The sequence below is a fragment of the Theobroma cacao genome, chromosome 8, assembly GCF_053813885.1.
Source record: "Theobroma cacao isolate CCN51 chromosome 8, ASM5381388v1, whole genome shotgun sequence".
In the NCBI taxonomy this organism is placed as follows: domain Eukaryota; kingdom Viridiplantae; phylum Streptophyta; class Magnoliopsida; order Malvales; family Malvaceae; genus Theobroma; species Theobroma cacao.
In genome coordinates, this window is record NC_142646.1 from 25232175 (window position 1) to 25252195 (window position 20021).

General features: G+C 33.8%; 3 protein-coding genes across 5 annotated transcripts; all 3 read left to right on the top strand.

Moving 5' to 3' along the window:
- Window positions 1-967: 967 nt before the first annotated feature.
- On the top strand, window positions 968-10440 carry GDPD4 (PLC-like phosphodiesterases superfamily protein). Of its 2 annotated transcripts, none has more exons than XM_018126368.2 (9): window positions 968-1358; window positions 3456-3542; window positions 3921-4018; window positions 6510-6570; window positions 6938-7006; window positions 7113-7205; window positions 8232-8321; window positions 9640-9767; window positions 9870-10440. In XM_018126368.2, the coding sequence occupies exons 1-9, from the start codon at window positions 1179-1181 to the stop codon at window positions 10036-10038; spliced, it is 975 nt and encodes a 324-aa protein (XP_017981857.2). In that variant the 5' UTR covers window positions 968-1178; the 3' UTR covers window positions 10039-10440. The 2 variants fall into 2 exon arrangements, with proteins under 2 accessions (XP_017981857.2, XP_088665445.1); XM_088809319.1 differs by lacking the exon at window positions 968-1358 and adding an exon at window positions 1745-2740.
- Window positions 10441-11745: 1305 nt separating this feature from the next.
- LOC18592800 (uncharacterized) lies at window positions 11746-14023 on the top strand. Its single transcript, XM_007019695.3, has 5 exons — window positions 11746-12004; window positions 12093-12163; window positions 12251-12356; window positions 12586-12718; window positions 13724-14023. Exons 1-5 carry the CDS (start codon window positions 11943-11945, stop codon window positions 13886-13888), a joined length of 537 nt encoding a protein of 178 aa, XP_007019757.1. The 5' UTR covers window positions 11746-11942; the 3' UTR covers window positions 13889-14023.
- A 1555-nt stretch (window positions 14024-15578) lies between these two features.
- LOC18592801 (RING/U-box superfamily protein) lies at window positions 15579-19900 on the top strand. 2 transcript variants are annotated; one of them, XM_018125844.2, is made up of 4 exons: window positions 15579-16197; window positions 16324-16406; window positions 17794-18206; window positions 19275-19900. In XM_018125844.2, the coding sequence occupies exons 1-4, from the start codon at window positions 15946-15948 to the stop codon at window positions 19280-19282; spliced, it is 756 nt and encodes a 251-aa protein (XP_017981333.2). In that variant the 5' UTR covers window positions 15579-15945; the 3' UTR covers window positions 19283-19900. The 2 variants fall into 2 exon arrangements, with proteins under 2 accessions (XP_017981333.2, XP_017981334.2); XM_018125845.2 differs by having other exon boundaries at window positions 15580-16197; window positions 19278-19900.
- The last annotated feature ends 121 nt before the right edge of the window (window positions 19901-20021 follow it).

Consider the following 20021-nt stretch of genomic DNA (forward strand, 5'->3'; position numbering starts at 1 on the left):
ACTAAAAACAATAAAAGTGGTAATCGAAGTAAACACATTGACATCAAGTATTTAGCCGTAAAGGAACATGTTAAGGAGAACAAAGTGGTCATTGAGCACGTTAGCACCAAATTGATGATTGTAGATCCTTTAACCAAAGGCATGCTACCAATGAAATTTAAAAATCATGTAGCATGAATGGGACTTGGTTCCATCATGTGATTTTTGTTGTATGAAATTTTATCATTTGTAATGAAACTCTTATTCATTTGTGCGTTTTTTCATCTTTATGTACACATTTATTTTGAGAATAACAATCATTATTGGACCTAGAATAAACATAAGGTTTATTGATTAAGTTATGATGGGCTGACATTAAAGAAATAGAATGTATAGTGATGCATGGAAGATAATACTTGTTCTTAGAAGACTTGTCACCATGATTCACGTATTTTTTTTTATTCTCTTAAGAAGGATTTATGGATTTTTTTAGATATTACTAAGTAAAATATATAGACCAAGTGGGAGAATGTTAGTTACTTGTGTTCAGTTATGGTCCATATATCACCCACTTTCCACTAACCTCGTATTAACCATCTTGACATGCCCACTTTCTTAGTTTTGGTTACGTCTCTGATGGAAAAATGATATCTATCTATCTATCTATATATATAAGAAAACCGACTCTGGGTTCTATACCTCAATATTTTCTAAATACATACCATCTAAGTGAAATTGCTAAAGTTTAGAAGTGTCCCACAGATAAGTTTATTCTTGTGACATCAATGGCGGGAGGTTAATATTCAATTCTGCATTTTGATTTTTCTATATGTTAATTTTGTTGATATGCATAGTATAGGAATTTATGTTATCTTATTATTATTATTATTATTATTTCTTTGCATTTTTTAAACATTTTAAATTTATTATTGGTTTTTTGCTTAATACTAATGCTTTTTTTTTTTAAATATTTTTATGATTGCATCTTACGTACGGTCATCTTTGCCAAACAAACATCGTCCATGGCTGATTTTAATCACACCCCGCCTGGCCTAATATCGTCTTTTCATTTCTTTCTCCTAATAGTTGGGCTGGGGGAAGTTGGTGTCTCATTCTCAACTCTCAACCTACAGCCTACCTACAGTAACCTATAAAAGTAATTCTGTGTTTGTTGTGAAGAAGTAGAGACGGCTTTGGCCATGTATGGTAAATTAGGAAGAAGGCAACATCTGCAAGGCCATGGCCGCAGCAATCGCGCCTCTCTTTTTATATTTTCTTCTTCCTACAAAAGCCTTGTTCATTTCATCCTTATTCTTCTTGCTTTCATCGCCCTTTTGCCTCCCATTTTCTTCCACTTCAGGCTCCGCCGTTTCCATCAGGTAGCCACTATTTCCCTCAATTCAATGACTCGTTCCGTTTCTTTTTTTTTTGCTCAAAGTAACTAGTTTTTTCTACTGATGGGAAGGCTAAGCTAAGCTTCTTTTCAGATATTGTCACGACTTGCCCTTTGCCTTTAACATGTGATCAGAGATCCAAATCATTGGAATTCGATGGTTTAGCCTTGATTTATCGAGATGCTATCCGTCAATTATTTCCATCTGATTTCTTTTTCCATGTTTTAAATTTGATTACTTGCTTTCTTATTACGTGACATCAACTAAACAAATCCTTACCTTACCATTATTCATTTGTTCAAATTGCTCCACCAAAGGGGCTTTCTTGCATTTATTGCATTATTTTCATTTAATTTGATTTTAATGTTGTCAACAACCTTTTTTGACATGTGAAAAGATTGTAGGTTATGTTGAGTGAAGAATTATAAATGTTTTGGTTATATTTGCGTGTTATTTACTGACAAAAGTGAAAAAAAAACTGAAAATTGTATTTCACTTGTTTATCACCATGTAAATTGTTTTAAACAAAAAAGGAAATCAATGTAAATTGTTGACTGCTTCGTATAGTAAGTCTCTCCAGGAAATTTCTTCCAAGAACTTATATGGTGATAGTAATTTCTGCCTTTAAAATCCAGAACTTGATAAAGTGGTGATATTCGGAATATCCAGGTGTCAGGAAACAACAAACAAGAATTCATAGCAGAAACAAAGGGAAAGTTTAATTATAGTATCCCTTGTTTATGAAATATTCAGATATTCATGGTAGTCTGCTTGGTCTATGATTGTCTAAAAGCCAAATTTGCGTGATTTTAAAATTAAGCTGAGTCTGCTAAGCTCTGCCCATCAGTGGAACCATGTATATTTGTTAATACAAGTCAGCCTTTATCCCTAGTCACATGTTGTTATCTAAATGGGGCTTTCATCTCACTTTTGCTTGCCTTGTGCAATATCCGTTATTATGTCCCCAGGGCAGGTAGTTAATTTTTTTCAAACTCTTTTTCATGCTTTTATGACTGTCTTATTAATGAATTGAGTCATTGCTTGTGACTGAAGCATGTGAAAATGTTTCTTATGTTATATCTTTGATTTGATATTTATTACTCTACTCATTCTGTGCTATAAATAAAATATATGAACATATACATGTCTAATTGCTTCAGAGTAAGGTCTTTTTTTTTCTCTTTAATTTGGGCATGGCCAAGACAGTGGTTGGTATTCTGGCTAGTTGGAAAGGAGTGTCTAGTAAACGCAGGAACCATTTTGTTTGGACAATGGTGCCTCTTTATTTACTTTGGTGTTTTTGGGTTGAGAGACATAGTAGAGCATTTGAAGGAGTGGAGTATTCTGTTCCTAACTCAAAGGCCAAGGTTTCAGCAAGTGTTTTTCTTTTTTCTTGTTTTTAATTTATACTTTTGCTAAATTTTCTGTATTCTTTTATTCCTTTTGATTTATCTGAGGTAGTAAAATTTGAGGCATTACTGCTGCTTTTCCCTTTTTACTTTAAGCCTCTTCTGTTCTTTCTATCTCTCTTTGCTCTCTTGTATACCTCATGTCTAATTTTTTTTGTTGTTTTTCATTAAAAAATGTAAAAGTTTCTCATTATAAGTTGCACTTTCTCTTGAGAATAAAAGTACCTTGGTTTTCTCCAATTTAAGTAGTGTGCAATAATGTCTGTCTGCCAAATGGGTACACTTTTCAAATGTGCAGTGATTTACTTAATAACTGTATTTCATCTAAAACCAAAACATTGAGGGCTCAAAGGGAAATAAGAAGTTGATATGTATGTCTGCACTTTTTGTAAAATTTCTTAAAGAGCATTACAAGGAAGTTTTGAAACGTTTTTACTAAAGTTAGTGTACTTAAGATGATGCTCACTGTATATAATTGTTTTGGATATACTGCTGAGTGATTTTAATTACCGTTTTGTAAATAGTAGCACATAGTTTCTAATATTCTATGTTGAAGATTGCTTTTTAATTGCAATTAGGTCAGTTTAATTCCTTAGTTAAATGGGATATTCATCACAGATATAGGTCCTCACTTACTAGTACTCATTTATTTTTATTTTTACTTTTTCTGTAGATGCAATTAAGGAGGTGTGGTTGGCTGAACAATCCTCCCCTTGTGTGTGCTCATGGTGGTGACTCAACTAACGCCTTCCCAAACACAGTAGGCATCTCTTCCTTTCTGTAATTGCTTTTCCTGGCTATTATGTGTTGCTTTCCTAAGATAACAAGCATTACTTGTTAACTTTGATTGCTTTCATATCTTTGGAGATGTAATAGTTTTGTTGTTTACATGACCTGGTTTTAGGTTCCTTCGGTTTCTTTTCAAGTTCTAATTTTGTGCTTTAAACCTTGAACCTAAGCTAAAGCTTGGGTGAGGCTAAATTAGTGCAAGTTACATCCTTATAATGCATCATGAAGTGTTTTTGTAGAATACATCGACCTTAAATTGAGCATTCTTATTCATTACTCTTTGGGGCTGCTATTATTGTTGTTGGTTGATCTGTTTATCATCTGTTCTTTTTCTTATATTTTGACACAGATGTCTGCATATCAGTTTGCTCTTCGTTCTCAAGTAGACTGCATTGAGATTGATATCTCTCGCTCTTCAGATGGAGTTTTGTTTGCACTTCATGACAGGTATTTTCAGCCTTGTAATTGTATTAGGATTTACCATCTTTTGCTTCATTAAGATGTTCTCTTTTGCCGCCATAAAAGATGTTGCTTTCTCATTTTCATTTGTACTTTACTTCTCAGAACAGGTATAATAGTAATATATATGAAACTCCAAAATTGCTTGATGAATAGGAATTGTATAGAAATACTTTCAATAATTCAATGCATAAAGTGTGCTGAAGTTTTGACATTTGAAATGATAAGCAACATCATTTCATCTCTTTCCATATTCCTCTTAATCCACTTCCTTTCAACTTTTGATGTTAACATACCTATAACTTACTTAAATGCCTAAAAAAAAAAAGAAAAATGTAAAGATCTTTATCCTCATTCAAGTTCTGCAACAATTACAGATTAGTGAATGTTTTGGAATGTTGATTCCAATTCCCCGACTTATTCAAACTATTTTTTTTTTTTTTGCATTAAGCAAAAGAATGGAATCCTCTCTGCTATTTAGTCTTATTGCTTATATATACAGATAAGTCAGCTATAGGTTGTCTTCTCATGCCACCTATTTATATCATATTGTTCTCTTTTAAATTTGGTATATTTATAATTAGTTTAATACTTGCTACAATTTGATACATATACGAAATGGTTTTGGGTTATTAATTAAAGCAGTACTGATTCTGATTTATTAGTTATTTACGTATTGGTAGGTAGTTTAAACTAAGGCTTTTGATTACTTGACTTGTTCCCATATCTGCAACGTAGATTACTCTTTGTACATTTTCTACTCAAAAATGATAATTCCTTCTTTAATCTTTGTTGATTTTTAAGATTTAAAGTGTTAAGAAAAAGCATTGACAACCTAAGTAAGATTAAGTAAGCTGAAAGTGCTTTTTGTAGGAGGGTAGTACTAGGAGGGCTTAAGATCATAGCTAAATAACTGATCTGTAACACTTGAGAAAAATATTTCTTGCTCATGTTAGAGTACAGCTTTGGTCTTTTTTGGTCAAATTTTCGATTTAGTTCCTCGAAAATGTCAAAATATTGGATTTAGTACCTTTTCTATTATTTGGACAAATTGAATCCTTGTACTCTAAAATATTGTTGATTCAAGGACAATGCTTAACTCTTTAAGCGAAATCCATCATGATGTGGTGCATGATATGGATTTAAATGGCCATGTGGTAAGATTTAAGTTGATAAATGGAAAATTTAGCCACATGGCACTTTAGGCAAAAATATAATTAATTAATAAAAAATATTACTTATGTTTTCAATTTTCTTTTCTCTTCCTCTCGCACATGCAGAGCTTCCTCCTCACTTGGCTGGCGCCAAATAAGCACCGGCCAGCTAAATCAAAATTTACTTTCAAATCTTCCATCTTTAAGCCTCTCTCTAACAACCATCATAGCCTCAAACATGAATGCAACCAACTCTTTCCTCTGTAAAACCATCTAAAGCCAAAACAAATTTTACATTAAAAAGTCAGAATGCAACCAAAGTTCGACTTCCCCAAACATGAATTTTTGGATTTCAAGGAAGCACTTGTAGAGCTATAATCTCCTTCCTTGTCTCTCTTCAAACTAATAAATCAACAAAATGCTAGAAAATGCAACTACCAAAACTCAACAAAACCACTCATACATCCCAAATTAACCAAAGATTTCAAGCAAAAAATTACAAACACTGTTAATCCTACACTTCAGTGATATATGTCTGAGTTTATGGAAGATTTGAAAGGAAATTTGGTGGAATTTCAGAATGGGTTGCAATGAGAGGGCAAAGAGAAAGAGGGAGGGATGCAGAGAGGGCTGGGTTTGGGGTTGGGATCTTCGTTCGATGAAACGCAACGGAGTTCGTTGAGGTCTGGTTTAGGTCCCAATCGTGGGCCGGCGGCATAGGATGTGGAGGCAATGATGCAAGGAGAAAGAGAGATAGATGAGAGAGATAAGGAAAGGAAAAACTAAAGAAGAAATGGAAAAAAGAAACAGGAAAGGAAACATTGAGGCCAGCCTATGCTTGATCTCGCTAGTTGGCACTGATCTGGCCTGTGAGATCAAGTGTTGACTAGCCATAGAAGTGAGTTAGAAGGGGGGGGGGGTGGCAGCTACAACAGGGTTAGAGAAAGAGAAAAGAAAAAAAAGAAAGAAGAAAGAAAAGAAAAGAATAAATTTTGTATTAGTTATTTGATGTTTTTACATGAAGTGTCATGTGGTTAAATTTTGCCATTTGTCAGACTAAATCTTGCCATGCGGCCATTTAAATTTATGTCATGTGTCACATCATCATATTAAATGGAATTGGCTTAATGGAGTTAACAATTATCCTTGAATCAACAATTCTTTAAAATACAAGAACTCAATTTGTTCAAATAATAAAAATAGGGACTAAGTCCAACATTTTGGTATAGTACAAGGACTAAATCCATAATTTGACTGTCTTTTTTCTGTATCACAAGCTTATTCCAGAGCTGTTTGGAGACTTGATTTTTACATTACACAGGCAGGGATTTGCAGCGGATAACTGGTAACAGCACTTCTAAAGTTGGGCACTTAAGATCAAAAGAGGTGAGAATATTGCTGATTGGTTTTCTCTTTTCTGCACTGTTGAGTTCTAAGGAATCTGTATTTACATGCATGACTTATGGGACTTAATCTAGTATTCTTTATTTAAGTCATACATGGAGACACAGACATAGACACACACCAGAAAGAAAAGATATAAAATATGGAATTAAGATGTTTTCATTTGTATATGTGATTTGATTTTTCAGTTTGGTCTTGCTAATATGTTTATTTTCTGACACACACCATTCTGAATTTGATTATGAGAAATACCTTCTGGTTTTATCACAAAAGATCTGCTTATATCTAGCCCATATAGAAAAGCTATCTGTGAGTAATGTTGATTGAGATTGTAAGTTTTCTGTTGTAGATAAAAGAACTAGATGTCTCTCATCAGTCTGGTGATTCAAAGATTCCTACTATTGAAGATGCTTTGATGGTATGTTCAGGATAGTGTTTTGTCTCATATACTGTATATTATTGTTTGTTTCTTCTATCAAAAGATGAATGATGAGTATCTGATTAAGGTTCATCTGGATGTTCAGTTGATATCAAGATCAGTACGGCAGGTGATTCTAGATGCCAAGGTGGGGCCTCCGTCATATGAAAAGGGCCTTGCGAAGGATATTCTTTTCGCTGTGAGTTTCTCCCCCCTCCCCTTGTCTTGGTTTCTTATAGATTTTGACCGAGAAATGTGTTAATGATGCATTACACAGTTCATTTATTTAATTTTTCTTTCTGTTCTTTAATCATGACAGAAATTTTAAGTGCCAATTCACCCTCCCTCCCCTTCCTCTTGAGCTTTAGAAAATAAAAAGCTTTAGATGCTATAATGATTTTATAGCATTAATAATGTTATCTTAGATTTTTCTCCCCTCCGTAAAAGCACTCTAATTTTGTGTATAGCATCTAATTTTGTGTATTCACTAATTCCTCTGATATGACTTCTTTTCATCCTGCATCACATGGAATATAACAAAGAAACAAAATAAAATCCTAGATTGTTTAATCCCTCAAGTAGCTTCTTTTCATCCTGCATCACATAGCATACTCTTTCATAAACATATATGAGTTCAGTGTTCTTAAGTTCAGATTTCTTCCATTTGGATTCCTTGGCAGCTTCGACAACTTTCTTTTGTTGATTAAAACAAATTTATTCCAAAACACATGAAGCACGTCTTGGTGCACAAGCTTAGAGATGTTTCAATTCTTTTTGTTGTTTTCTCATATTTGTTGTCTTCTTGAGATCTCTTGTCATGCATGTTGATTCCTAAACCAATATGGGAGTTTTTCATGCTTTGTTTGACATTCTTATAACATATTTGTCAAAAACTGAACTCAACTTCGATTTGAGATGCAAAAGTTATTAGAGCTTATAAGCGATATATTGCCTTCATAACAGTGAAGAGGTTTGAATTTCTAGGCTTAGATTGAGACAAAAACTAGGCCATATGCAGAGAATAGTTAACATGTGAAACTTGTGGCAGCTGCCATTAGGCAGTCTAACCAGCATTCTGGTAGTTTTTATTGTGTTTTGTTGTTTGAATTTTGAATTGCTTACACTTAAAAAAAAATAATAATAATTGCTTGAAGTGTTTTATGCAGCATAGATTTTCTAATTCTAAGCTATGTTGCTTAAAAGTTTTCATTATAAAATTTTTCAGGTTGAGAAGATGCAGTGTAAGAATTGTATCATTTGGGCTAAAAGTGATAGTTTAACGAGGGACATAATTAAACTCTCATCGGATGTTAAGGTGAGAAGCAATTTGACTGTTTTAAGCTCTTTTCTATTTTTTTTTCTGTCAAAAAAACTATTGAGTGAGTTAAAAGGATGATTGTATGACTATCTTAAATTATTCAGGGAAACTTGTGGAGTATAGATTGATTTTTTAATGATGATTGTCACATGCTACATGACATGGTATATTTGTGCTTTGGAGGTGGCGAAAGCTGATTTGACCTGAACAATCCTTCCAACTTACCAACCCACATATCTTTTGAACGTCAACACTTTGGACATGAATTTGTTGCTATCTGCTGCCCAAATGTGGCAAAAGTTTATGTGAAGCCAATCCCAGTTTTTTTTCTCTCTTAATTGAAATTAATTCTTTTCTTATACAAATACATTATGACACATGTATGAAATATTTTAAGTTCCATTTACTTATAAATCCCTTCATAGTGTGCAATCTTCTTGTTATTGCTAGAAAATACAGGATTTCAGCTGTCAGTAGTACATCTAGACCAACATAGTCAATAATACATAATGTATTTCATCATTGCATTTTTTTAAGCAACTCATCAGGTATTACATTTAAGTTCATTTGACATATTACGTCTTCTTTTGGGTCCACTGAACCAACAGGTTTGATATTTGATTGAGTTTCCAAATTTTCTTCTAGCTTGTAGTCTCTTTGGTCTGTTATTAAGGACTGATATGGTTAAAAAATCGCTTTGAATAAAATTTAAAACAATTTTCCATCAGAATTCCCTGATGTTGCCTCCTTTCTCTTCCTCCAAGAAAAAGAAATTGAAAGCTAGCATTTTTTATGAAATACACAGAATTAAGTTCTTTGTAAATTGTAATGTGTGTTTTGTGAATATACACACGTGCATGCATGAACACATTTATTTGGATATTGAATGAAAGTATTAAACCGATTTGCACATCTACCAGATGTGGAGATAGGCTCAACCTTTCTACTTTGGCTAAACTTGGCCCATTTTAAGCTTGTTGTAGTCCTTATTTGGCTTCTTTTGTGAAAATTATATAATATCTTGACTCTGATCCTGGAAGATTTTAAGTTTTTTTTTTTTGGATTTAGTGGAAGGGGGATTCGAATCTTGCTTTTTAAGCAGGGGATCATGCACCAACCAATGAGTCAAATGCTCGGGTGTTGGAAGATTTTAAGTTTGTTTTTTTATAAAACATTTATTCTGAATTCTAATTCTTGGAGGTGCTTTTGCCTTAATGCTCTTCTATTTCAACTAAGGCTGTGTATGGGAGTTGTTGATATTTTTCTTCTGACTGTTCTTTATGTGCATTTAATTGGTTCGTGGGTGAACTCACAGGTAGGCTACATTGTAATGGTGGATCCCAGTACCGGGGCTAGAACCAACTTGTTGAGAATGAAAGGGGCCAGGGTGGTTGGTGTATACCATCCATTGATTGATGAAAGACTTGTTAAAATTCTGCATGGGTATGAAACCTTTTTTGAGCTGTGAATGGATATATTGGTGTAACTGATGTGTATGCAGAATGCAGTTGTGATAAACATTGCTTGACCTGTTGGCTTGGACAGGAGAGAGAAGAAGGTATATGCCTGGACAGTTGATGATGCTGATTCGATGACGAGGATGTTGCATGAGCATGCAGATGCTATTGTTACTAGTAACCCCTCTTTACTTCAACATACCATGCAAGATACAAGAACACAATGTCTTGAAGAAGGTTTTTCTTTAACACGATGATTTTGTTGATATACGAAACAGTTGGATCGAGCTTTAAAAGAAAAGTTTTGATCATGGGAAGATATATCTGTACATGCCCTAAACTACTCATGCTTGGTTTTATTAGTTTCAACTCTCTTTCCTGCTTTGAGGGTTCATCTATGTACTTTATGATTGGCATGAGATTGTTGAATGAATACAATTTGAGGTTGATCTGTATATGGACTTCAATCATGGGATTTGGCACCAAACTTGTAGCTTAAGGTTTTGGGACCCTTTCAATTAGATGGCATGTACCATAGGACAAAAGTAAGTAGTCATTCAACCACCTAGCATCTATACAGTGCACCTGCCTTGTTTGTTGATTTGCTTTCTTTAGGATCCCTACCTCAAAATTTTATCTGGTTAAGGCAATCTATATCAGTAGTTACACTTTTAAATTTAAGGCAATTTGAGGTTGATTCTCCTCTATGCTTATTTGCATATGGTTTTGATGAATTCTCCTCATTGCTATCTTTTTTTGTTATTGTGACAAAAAAAGGATGAAGATAAAGTAGAAAACATGTTTTAAATGTGACATTATTATTATTATATATGAAAAAGGGGGAGAATATGGAGATAACTTACAAAGGGAGATTGTGTTTAACTTGGTAATACAAATAGACATGGAGAAACTTATTTGGTTCCTCCTGCTTCCATTACATATACTTAAGGAGAGGTTTGGTACATAAGTATGCATACATTATTTAAATATGCAAGACCCTACACTGTTTATAAAGGAGTGTTTTTGATGGTAACAACATATTCCCATTTGTTTGTGTTAATGTAAGTATCGCATGTTTATAACATGGTTAGTCTTTAAATAAATTAGATCCAAGATGAAAAGGGAGAAAAGCTACGTCAGCATGGTTAATCGATTAATGGAGAGGGTTAGTTGATTAATAGCCTGAAACTATGAACTAAACAAAAGTTAATCGATCTTAAAGCAATTAAACTGCTCTAGAATATTAAATAAAAGGTCTAGCTTAATGGATTAAGGCAACAAACAAGGTTAAGGATTGAGCATGTCCATTTCCAGAGGCATTTCAAGATTTTTGAAGCTTACAGGGGATCAGAGAACTTTTATCAAGTGATCAATAAGAAGAAGAATGAAGTCCAACATCAATTAGTTAATCGGCTAATCAACAGCATTAACCCAAATTTATCTGTTAGACAATTTTGAGCAGATTACGTGAAATCCTACTCTTTGCCAAATCGGATTTAACATCTGATTATTTGGATGCTAATAATTAACGAAAAATTACGAATTCAAATAACTACTATCTTGACTATTTGAAATGATTTAATAAAGTTAAATGTTTAATTAATCGATTATTATTTATAAATTATAATAAATCATGATAATATTTAAAAGTTAAAACTAATTGATTTAATTTAAACCTTTTGATCATTGATTTGTGCATTAATGGTGAAAAATAAATAAATAGATAAAATAAAATAAGCTAGCTGGATCGTGCAAAAAAAAAAAAACCTATCTGGATCGTGCAATAAATAAGAAAATTAAGGCACGTAAATGACACGATGACGTGGCTTAACATGATAGGCGTTATTTATTTATTACGGCCTACACTGAATAGGTTCCGGCGATTGTCCGCCGTCGAACATTGAAATGTGCCATCCACTTTCAACTCAAACTGAAGAAAAAACAGATACAATATACTGAAAGTTGAGGCTCTCAATCTGAAAACGTTTTCACTTTGTTGTTATTTTATTGAAAGAAGATTGCTCAATCTCACCAATCAATCAAAGAGGGTCAGCAGACAGCAATCCAAAATTTGCACAACCCAAGAAAAGAATCCCATCTCTTGTCTTCGATCAAAAGGAAAAGAATTTGATTCATTGGTGAAGTTGTGGAATTTCATTCAATGGCAATGACGCTCTGGCTTCACAACAAGATCGTGGATCCTCTTCTCCAAATCCTCCGCAAGTAATTTTCTTTTCTGTTCGTTTTCCTTTTTTGTTTTCTGTTGATGTATGTAATGATAATAATTTAAAGGCTTCGATTGGGATTTCAGGGGAGCCGAACCGAAGCAATTGGCCTTCTCTGCAGCTTTGGGGATTACTTTGGGAATATTTCCAATATGTGGTATTACTTTCTTATCTTTTCTTGATTGAGTGATAATTTGTGATCTGAAGAATATTTGATTGATGGAAAATGTTGGTTACACTACAGGGGTTACGGTGTTGCTGTGTGGGATGGCTATAGCGTTGTTGGGATCTCTCTCCCATTCCCCTACTGTCATGCTTGCCAACTTCATAGCTACTCCAATTGAGTTGAGGTACTTCTCTTATTACCATTTCGTTTGTGAGCAAAATAGAGACACCATCTGGTCTAGTCCGAAACAAATTGATGGGATGATCATAAGGAAGCAAAAGAAAGAATTGAATTGCTGCTAATGACTTCTTACCTTATGCATATCTAATGTTAGCATTTTACAAGTAACAACATCCATCTCTCTATTCTACTTTGACTTGTTTTAATCTGTGTAATGTTGGCTTGCTCTGTAGTCTGGTGGTGCCCTTCCTGCGCTTTGGTGAAGCCATAGCTGGTGGACCTCATTTTCCATTAACTTCAGATGCTTTGAAGAAAGTTTTGACTGGCCATGCTTCCCATGAAGTCCTCCTTAGTATTGCCCATGCTGTAAGTATCCTATTTCATTTATTTATTTATCTATTTATTTGGTGATTGGAGGCAACTGGTCTTAGAAGCTTGAAATAGGTCATACAAGGATCACCAGGGAACCCCACTTTAGTTGGATGATAACTGGGTTATAGTAGCACTCAAGTGTAATGCTTCAGCTTAAGCTGGAGCTAGCCCTGAACATAAATAAGTTCATTAAACTTGATCGTCCGGCATCTTGACACTCAACTTTAAAGCCCTGTTTACTGCTGTTTCTTGGCAGATGGCCTTAACTTGTTGTGTGTTGTTGAGGTTGCAAATCATGGATGCTGTCAATGGCTGCCCACCATTAAATAAAGATGATGTTCATTTTGTAAAGATCCATTAATAAATAATGCATAGTGTTTATCCCATGTGCACAGGTTGTACGAAACAAAAGCTCAAAGCTTTATGATTTGGAAAGTCATCATTCACCACTCTCAAAATAATTAGAACTAAAAAAAAACTCTGAAGAAGAAAGGCCAAATCTATTGGAAACAGTGCAAAGAATCTTTTGATTTAGACACTATTGTAATTTTGTGCTTAGGAGTTTTCCCGTCATTAAAATGATCTTTGGTCATCTCCTTCAACATACTCTGCATTGCAGAGATGTAATTCTCCATGCTATTCTGCTATCATTTTTGCCAAATCTTTATCTCCATTGTGACATCAGCTTTAATGTTGAACAGTCCAAAAGCCATGAACACACACACAACCTATCCCAGATTATAAGTCAGTTTCCCATTCTTTTTGTACTGTAGTTTTAAATAAGCTGCTCTCTTCCTTCACCAAGTTGTTTACATTAGTAAAGTTAGAGGTGGAAACGACCCTTTTTTACCTCTATGATGCAATATGATTTACTTATACCTAGGGTGATGGAACTTATAATAAATTGCAGCATAGACTTTATGTAATTATACATTAGTTGAAGCTTCTCTCATCAATTTGGAATTATGACTGAAAATCATCTTATATCAATTGCTGCAGTTGTTGGGATGGCTTGTTGCGGCACCCATTATTTTGGCCATACTCTACATACTCTTTTTGCCCATTTTCAAGGTTCTAGTTCCCAAGTTCAGCAGTGTTCCTTTGAGCCCAAGGAAACCACTTCATTCACATTCGGAAGTTAGGCTTAAGGTGAGGGATGTTTGATTAATGTTGTAATTTGTATATTTCTTTCACAGAGCACATTGACTGGCAACTGTCATTACATGTGTCTAACCTAATAATACATGTTGTATATAAGTTTCTCTAAGATTTCATGTATAGAACTTGTGCTTTATGGAACTTGTTGTGTTCAGTATTGCTGCTGAGGCTGCATCTGGATAAGAGTATGAAAATAGTAAAAATAGTGACTGACCATAAGCGGAAACACTTAGTGGTGGGAAATGGAAAAAGTATGGTACGAGAGGGAACTGGTGGAAACCCTTCAATTATGTGCATTATTGAATGTTTTATATGCTTTCCACTCCATTCATCAGTTGCCTAATTTGGCTTAAATGCTGGGATTACAGTCCCTGGATTTCCAAATACGATATTGCATCAACTTTTTTTTTTTCTTTTAGATTTGGGGGAAAGAGATTCGAATCTTGCATTTTAAATAAGGAGATCATACACCAACCAATCAGTTAAAAGTTCGAGTGCTTTTGCATCAACTTGTTTAGTTACTTTTAAGTTCAATATTGATAATTATTAGCAGAATTTAGATTCAGCATCCGTTCCATATTTCTCTTGGTGAAGTACAAAAGAAAAAGAAAACCAGTCCTTCAGGCCTCTCTGTAGTTGTGTTCCTGGCTATAAGGTAATTGTTTGCTTTAAGGTTATTCTTCTTGTGGACTTGGGGTTCAATGCAAGATTGGAGGCAGAACGTAGGAAATGATATGTAAATGATTATATTTCACAGTCTAATGGTTGAAGCAAGCTTGTTTGAGGCTTTTAAAGGGGAGAATAGAGCCATGTTCTTCATCACTCCTCCTTCAAACTTGAGTTATACCTTTTGTTAGCTAGGCCAAACTTGGTCCATACTCTATTGGGTCTCAAGAGCCCAACAAAGTGATAATTTTGAGTTTATCCAAATTAATAACAATTAAATAAAAAAATCCATTATATAAATTTATATCATCGGGTGCATAGGAGCATATCTAGTTGGTACGTGAACCCGGATTTTTAATACGTTAAATTTAACACAATATTAGAATAATGATTTATCGTAATGGCCTTAACCCCTTCACTAATTTCACATATTTATTTCAGAAGAGAGACAAAATATAATAAAGTTTGACCAAAAATTAAAAAAAAAAGGAACCCTTAAATTACGTTAAGTTTCATGCATTACCCAAAAATGGACGTTGACAGCTACTACTTTGTCTCTAAACTATATAATATCTTCATGATACCATTATCACATAAAAAACTCCTTTTTTTTTTTTTAGAATGAAATTGGGACCCTAAAAATAAAATAAAAAATAAAATAAAAAATCCAAAATTGTATTTATATAATACTAATAGTATTAAAGTATAGTAAATAACAGCATTTTATTAGGATTCAGTCAGAAATCCACCTTCTATGTATAGACATTTTTAATAGTATATATATGTTTTATTTTTCTTTTTTTAATGTTTTATTCTCTTACAATCCCTATAATTTTATAATTTTTTTGCATTAAAAACAAAAAATTTAATATGAAATACATTCACATCAAACTTTTTTTTTTAAATTTTTTTTTTTTGTGAAAGTTAAATAAAAATAAATAAAATGAGACGAAAGAAATGTAATTTATTCTACTGGAAAATATACTTATCCTTTTATTTATTTATTTATTTATACCTGCTACGGTTGGTCTATCACCGTTTACCAGCTGTCTGAATCTTATAATCTCTTCCATTACTATAAGCAGTGCCAATATGACTTCCAAAACTCTCCTTCTTCTTGATGCAGATTTGCTGATCTAATCTTAAATCTTTATGTATTTTGGTTTACTCTCCTTTGCATAAAACCCAATCTCCAGCTCTGCATTTTTCCTTCAAATCTGCATTCAATTCTTCATTACCCATTTTCCATCTTCTTTCATGTGAGAGGATTCAGCTACACAAACCAAAACCAACATATTTCTACAATTTCCCTCTAAATCTGTTTCCCAAGTAGATATTGTTATATGGGATCTGTTTCTGTTGGGTGTTTGAGTTAAGCAGAAGCAAATCATTTGGGTATGGTGACTGGTCAGGAAATGTCTCAGTCTCAGAACAGTTCGAAGCAAGCAGGTTGCTGCTCGTCATCAACAACTTCTTCGGCTGTTTCAGCGGAGCTTAAGCTATATCAAGCTTTCATCTTCTCTGTCCCAATTTTCTTTGCTTTCATTCTCCTCTTCATGTTCTATTTGTTCTATCTTCGCCGCCGGAGAGCTGATTGGTCATCTCTTAGGATGAGAACCGCCTTAGACAACAACAATGACCTCTACATGGTATGACCATGACAACTTCTCTTCCTCTTTATGTTTTTCTTTTCTTTCAATGTTTATGTTTTTCCCAGTTAATAATGATTTGCACGTATTCATTTGTTCACATGTTTGTTAGTTGTGGTTTGACAGGCTGAATTGGGCCTCAAGAAAGAAGTAAGAGAGATGCTTCCCATTATTATATACAAGGAGACCTTCTCTATTAGAGATGCACAGTGAGTTAGCATTTTTTAATTCTTTCGTGATTCTTGCTTCAAACTCTCATTGAATTTGATGTAAATTTGCTTTGCTTTGCCTTTTTTTTTTAAAAAAAAAAATGTGTATAGATATTAATTTTAAAAACTCATTACTGCTGTATAGGATAATTTTCATACATTTTATATATATAGACACACAAACACATTTATATGAGATTTTTTCCTACTAAATATCAATTTTGCTATAATATATTGAAAATACCATATGTAAATTGTAATTATTTGTCCAGTAAAGGCTTCCCACGTAAATTGGACTCAAAATAGTAAGTTATCTGCTTGTTAATGACAATTTTTCAGTTACATAAATTGTTCCCATGTTATTGGAGAAGAGGGGAAAAACCATTTGTTTTGTGCTGAATTTTTTTAAACATGGCACAAGATACGAAATGGATGAAGTGTTTGAGATGATTCTATGTTCTTAACCTTGTCTTGAACAAGGTCTCTATATGGTTGGATACCGTCTGACCCATATACTTGAAAACTATTGCATGTGCTCTGTTAGTGCAACAGTTTTCTAAAGAAGATGGTCTCCCATGATTGAGAGGTCATGACAATTCCAACAATAGTTAGTCAGGAGGGAAAGTCTTACTTGTATCACATGCATTGAATGTGATTTGACACGTTAACAGTATTAACATAAGTAAAAAATCACGTTAAGATTTTAAAAATTTATTATCTATTAAAAACCTAAAAAGGGGAAAACACATAAATTTATAAATTTTTGTGAGATAGATGGCTTTTTCTGAATGATAACAATATGAATCTGTAAAGCACAGAGTAATAAATATTGAGTTTGTAAGTAATAATTCACTTGTGTAAAAAAATAAGGGAAAAACAATCATCATTATTAAAAAGTAAATTTCATGATGAAAAATCATAACATAAAAGTTGCTAATGAATTTCATCTCTATTCTCTCATAAAGGGCGCATGTAAGCTGCATAATAACCAATAGATAGACACTTCCAATAAGAATGGCTGTAACTCCAAAGAATGAAACAGGAAAAATGATTCCCAGATATTTAATGCATAACAAGTCCCTTGATGCAGTGAAAAGTGCTCTTGTATATATTTGAAGAACACTTTTCTCCAAAAGCTAGATCATCTGCCTTGTTATCTTAAAAGTCATTTCTTCTATTCAGTCAATGAATCATAATGACATAGGATTAGCGTCATAAATACTATAGAACTGATGGCTGTCTTATTGGAATCTTCTAAAACTGATTAGGAAAACAGTGGTCAGGCTAGTATAGTTCACAAATTAAGAGATTCTTATGAGAAATATATATGGCTTTTTACTTTCAAAATTTTCTTCTTACTGGTACGGTGTCATTTTTATTATTGCAGATGCTCAGTTTGCCTTGGGGACTACCAAGCAGAGGATAAACTTCAGCAGATTCCTGCATGTGGCCATACATTTCACATGGACTGCATTGATCATTGGCTTGCCAACCACACCACCTGTCCACTCTGCCGTCTTTCTGTCCTTGCTTCTCCTAAAGCTTCTGATAAATTGCCTGTTATTCAAGCTGAAAATGGTCAGGAGTCATCTCATCCAGAGAATAGTAATGGATCATCTGTTCAACCAATGTCCCAAAGTTGTGAAGAAACACATGATGTACAGCCTTCTGAGCCAACTGTTGGAGATGCAAGAATTCTCCAACACAACAGCGAAGAACAGGATTGTGTGGATCAAGGAAGAGAGTTTAGAAATACAAGGAATGAAACCAGAGAGCATGAGGGTAGCAGAGGAATTTCTGGTAAATTTTTTACACATTACATGCAGTTTTGGTGAATTTTGATTACTATAAGTTTTGATTTGATTAGTTCATAGTTCATTGATGATGCCTGTGTTTGTGATGAAATGTGCTTCTCATGATTTTAATTTGTGGTTATTCTCAAATCTCAACAATACTGAGGTGTTAAACATATGCAGCAACGTGTTTAAGACCCATTTGGAACAGATTGGACAAGAGTTTTTTTTTTTTTTTAACTGAATGAAGTCTCAAAATAATGTTCAATACTTCTCAAGAATAATTATGCTTGTGAAGGTCACCATTAAAAAATGGCTAAAAGACTAAATAAGTCCTTGAACTTTATCACTTTTTTAAATAAGCTCTTATTCTGCTATTGTACTCAGATATGCCCCTATTCTAAACAAGCCTTTATTCTTCTATTGTACCCACATAACTCCCAATTCTAAAATTTGTATCCATATAGGTCCTTATGTTGGCAGAAAGATGTCGTGTCTCAGGTGACATTAACGGCTATGTGTAATGGTCATCTTTTTGCACATGGGGATACTGATTTGACTTTTTTAACGTGACAAAATTGGCTTAGAGGAAGAGTTTTTTGTCCTAGACGTGGTAATCCCAGTTAGCCAATTTTGCGATGTCAAAAAAGCTATGTCATTGGCCACGAGTGTGAAGTACGCTAGCTTACAACGAGTCTAACGACCGTTCAACTCATTTGCGTTGTATGACATCTTTTTGTCAACATAAAGGCTTATCTAGGTAAAAACTAAAAAAGAGGGGCTTATTTGGGTATTTAAAAAAAACTTAGAGTGTTCAGGGGTTATTTAATATTTTAACCTTGAAAAATCTAGTTTTGTGAGAATCATCCACATTCTGGGTTAATAATGTGTAGTCGTTAATAAAGTTTTGACTAACTGCTTCTTACATTTTTGTAAATTGACCAAAAGTTGTACTTGCATTTATATTACTTTTTATTTGCTGATGGCTGGTAATCAATGAAAGCATATCCATGGCATCACATTAAAGTAATACATGAAAGCTGCTTCAGTTGGTAATCCAGTTCTTGCTTTGTAGCAGCTTGATACTTTGCCTGAACTAGGACCATCAAGTTCGACAGTCCACTCCATATGGCATCGTATATACCATTTTCCAAGATGCAAAGGAGTCATCGGAAGTGTCTGTCACAACGAACTCCTGTGAGTATTCCGACTGAATAGTTATTGTGACAGGACTAAAGCCTAAAGAAATCATCAGATGCTTCTTTTGACATTGGTGTCCTCAGGATGTGGGCTAAACAAAGTATCACCAAGCTGATGCTTTTTTTGACATTCGCATCCCTAGGCTTTATGCAACTGCTTAGAGCTAAGGATTCCATGGGAAAAAGAATGTCTGTCCACTTCACATGGTGTTTGTTTTATTTGTGGTTCTAGATATCATACTTCGTCGGAAAACTGCAGCAGATATAAGTTAGATTTTGTAAGAGAGTGTCTTCTACAATTGGAACCTTATGTTTGACTGGAGCAAAGGAAATGAATGCCTTCCCTTTGCTTTTGTGTCATTAGGAGGAAGAGAGATCTCTGACTTTCTTTTCCTGCAGACTTATGAAAGTTGGTAATAAGCTTCCTTTCCATTTCTTTGTCTAATTAATCTGTATAGAATATTTTTAGAAAGGGAAGTTTTCACTTTTGTTTCTCCAATAAGCCTTGCTTCATATTTTAAATGAGTTATGCATATATTAGTTGAATTGGTTCTTCTATTATTTCAGTTATGCTGATTTAATCCCTCTACCTCAATTTTAATAAATTTAATCAATAAAAGTTC

What these genes read in the sequence shown, in the direction of transcription:
- LOC18592801 (XM_018125844.2), top strand. Translation starts at nt 15,946, where the DNA reads ATGGTGACTGGTCAGGAAATGTCTCAGTCTCAGAACAGTTCGAAGCAA. An exon ending in ACAACAATGACCTCTACATG is followed by an intron (nt 16,198 to 16,323) that starts GTATGACCATGA and finishes GTGGTTTGACAG; the next exon opens with GCTGAATTGGGCCTCAAGAA. An exon ending in TTCTCTATTAGAGATGCACA is followed by an intron (nt 16,407 to 17,793) that starts GTGAGTTAGCAT and finishes TTATTATTGCAG; the next exon opens with ATGCTCAGTTTGCCTTGGGG.
- GDPD4 (XM_018126368.2), top strand. Translation starts at nt 1,179, where the DNA reads ATGTATGGTAAATTAGGAAGAAGGCAACATCTGCAAGGCCATGGCCGC. An exon ending in CTATTGAAGATGCTTTGATG is followed by an intron (nt 7,007 to 7,112) that starts GTATGTTCAGGA and finishes CTGGATGTTCAG; the next exon opens with TTGATATCAAGATCAGTACG. An exon ending in CTTGTTAAAATTCTGCATGG is followed by an intron (nt 9,768 to 9,869) that starts GTATGAAACCTT and finishes TGGCTTGGACAG; the next exon opens with GAGAGAGAAGAAGGTATATG.
- LOC18592800 (XM_007019695.3), top strand. Translation starts at nt 11,943, where the DNA reads ATGGCAATGACGCTCTGGCTTCACAACAAGATCGTGGATCCTCTTCTC. An exon ending in GGGAATATTTCCAATATGTG is followed by an intron (nt 12,164 to 12,250) that starts GTATTACTTTCT and finishes GTTACACTACAG; the next exon opens with GGGTTACGGTGTTGCTGTGT. An exon ending in GCTACTCCAATTGAGTTGAG is followed by an intron (nt 12,357 to 12,585) that starts GTACTTCTCTTA and finishes CTTGCTCTGTAG; the next exon opens with TCTGGTGGTGCCCTTCCTGC.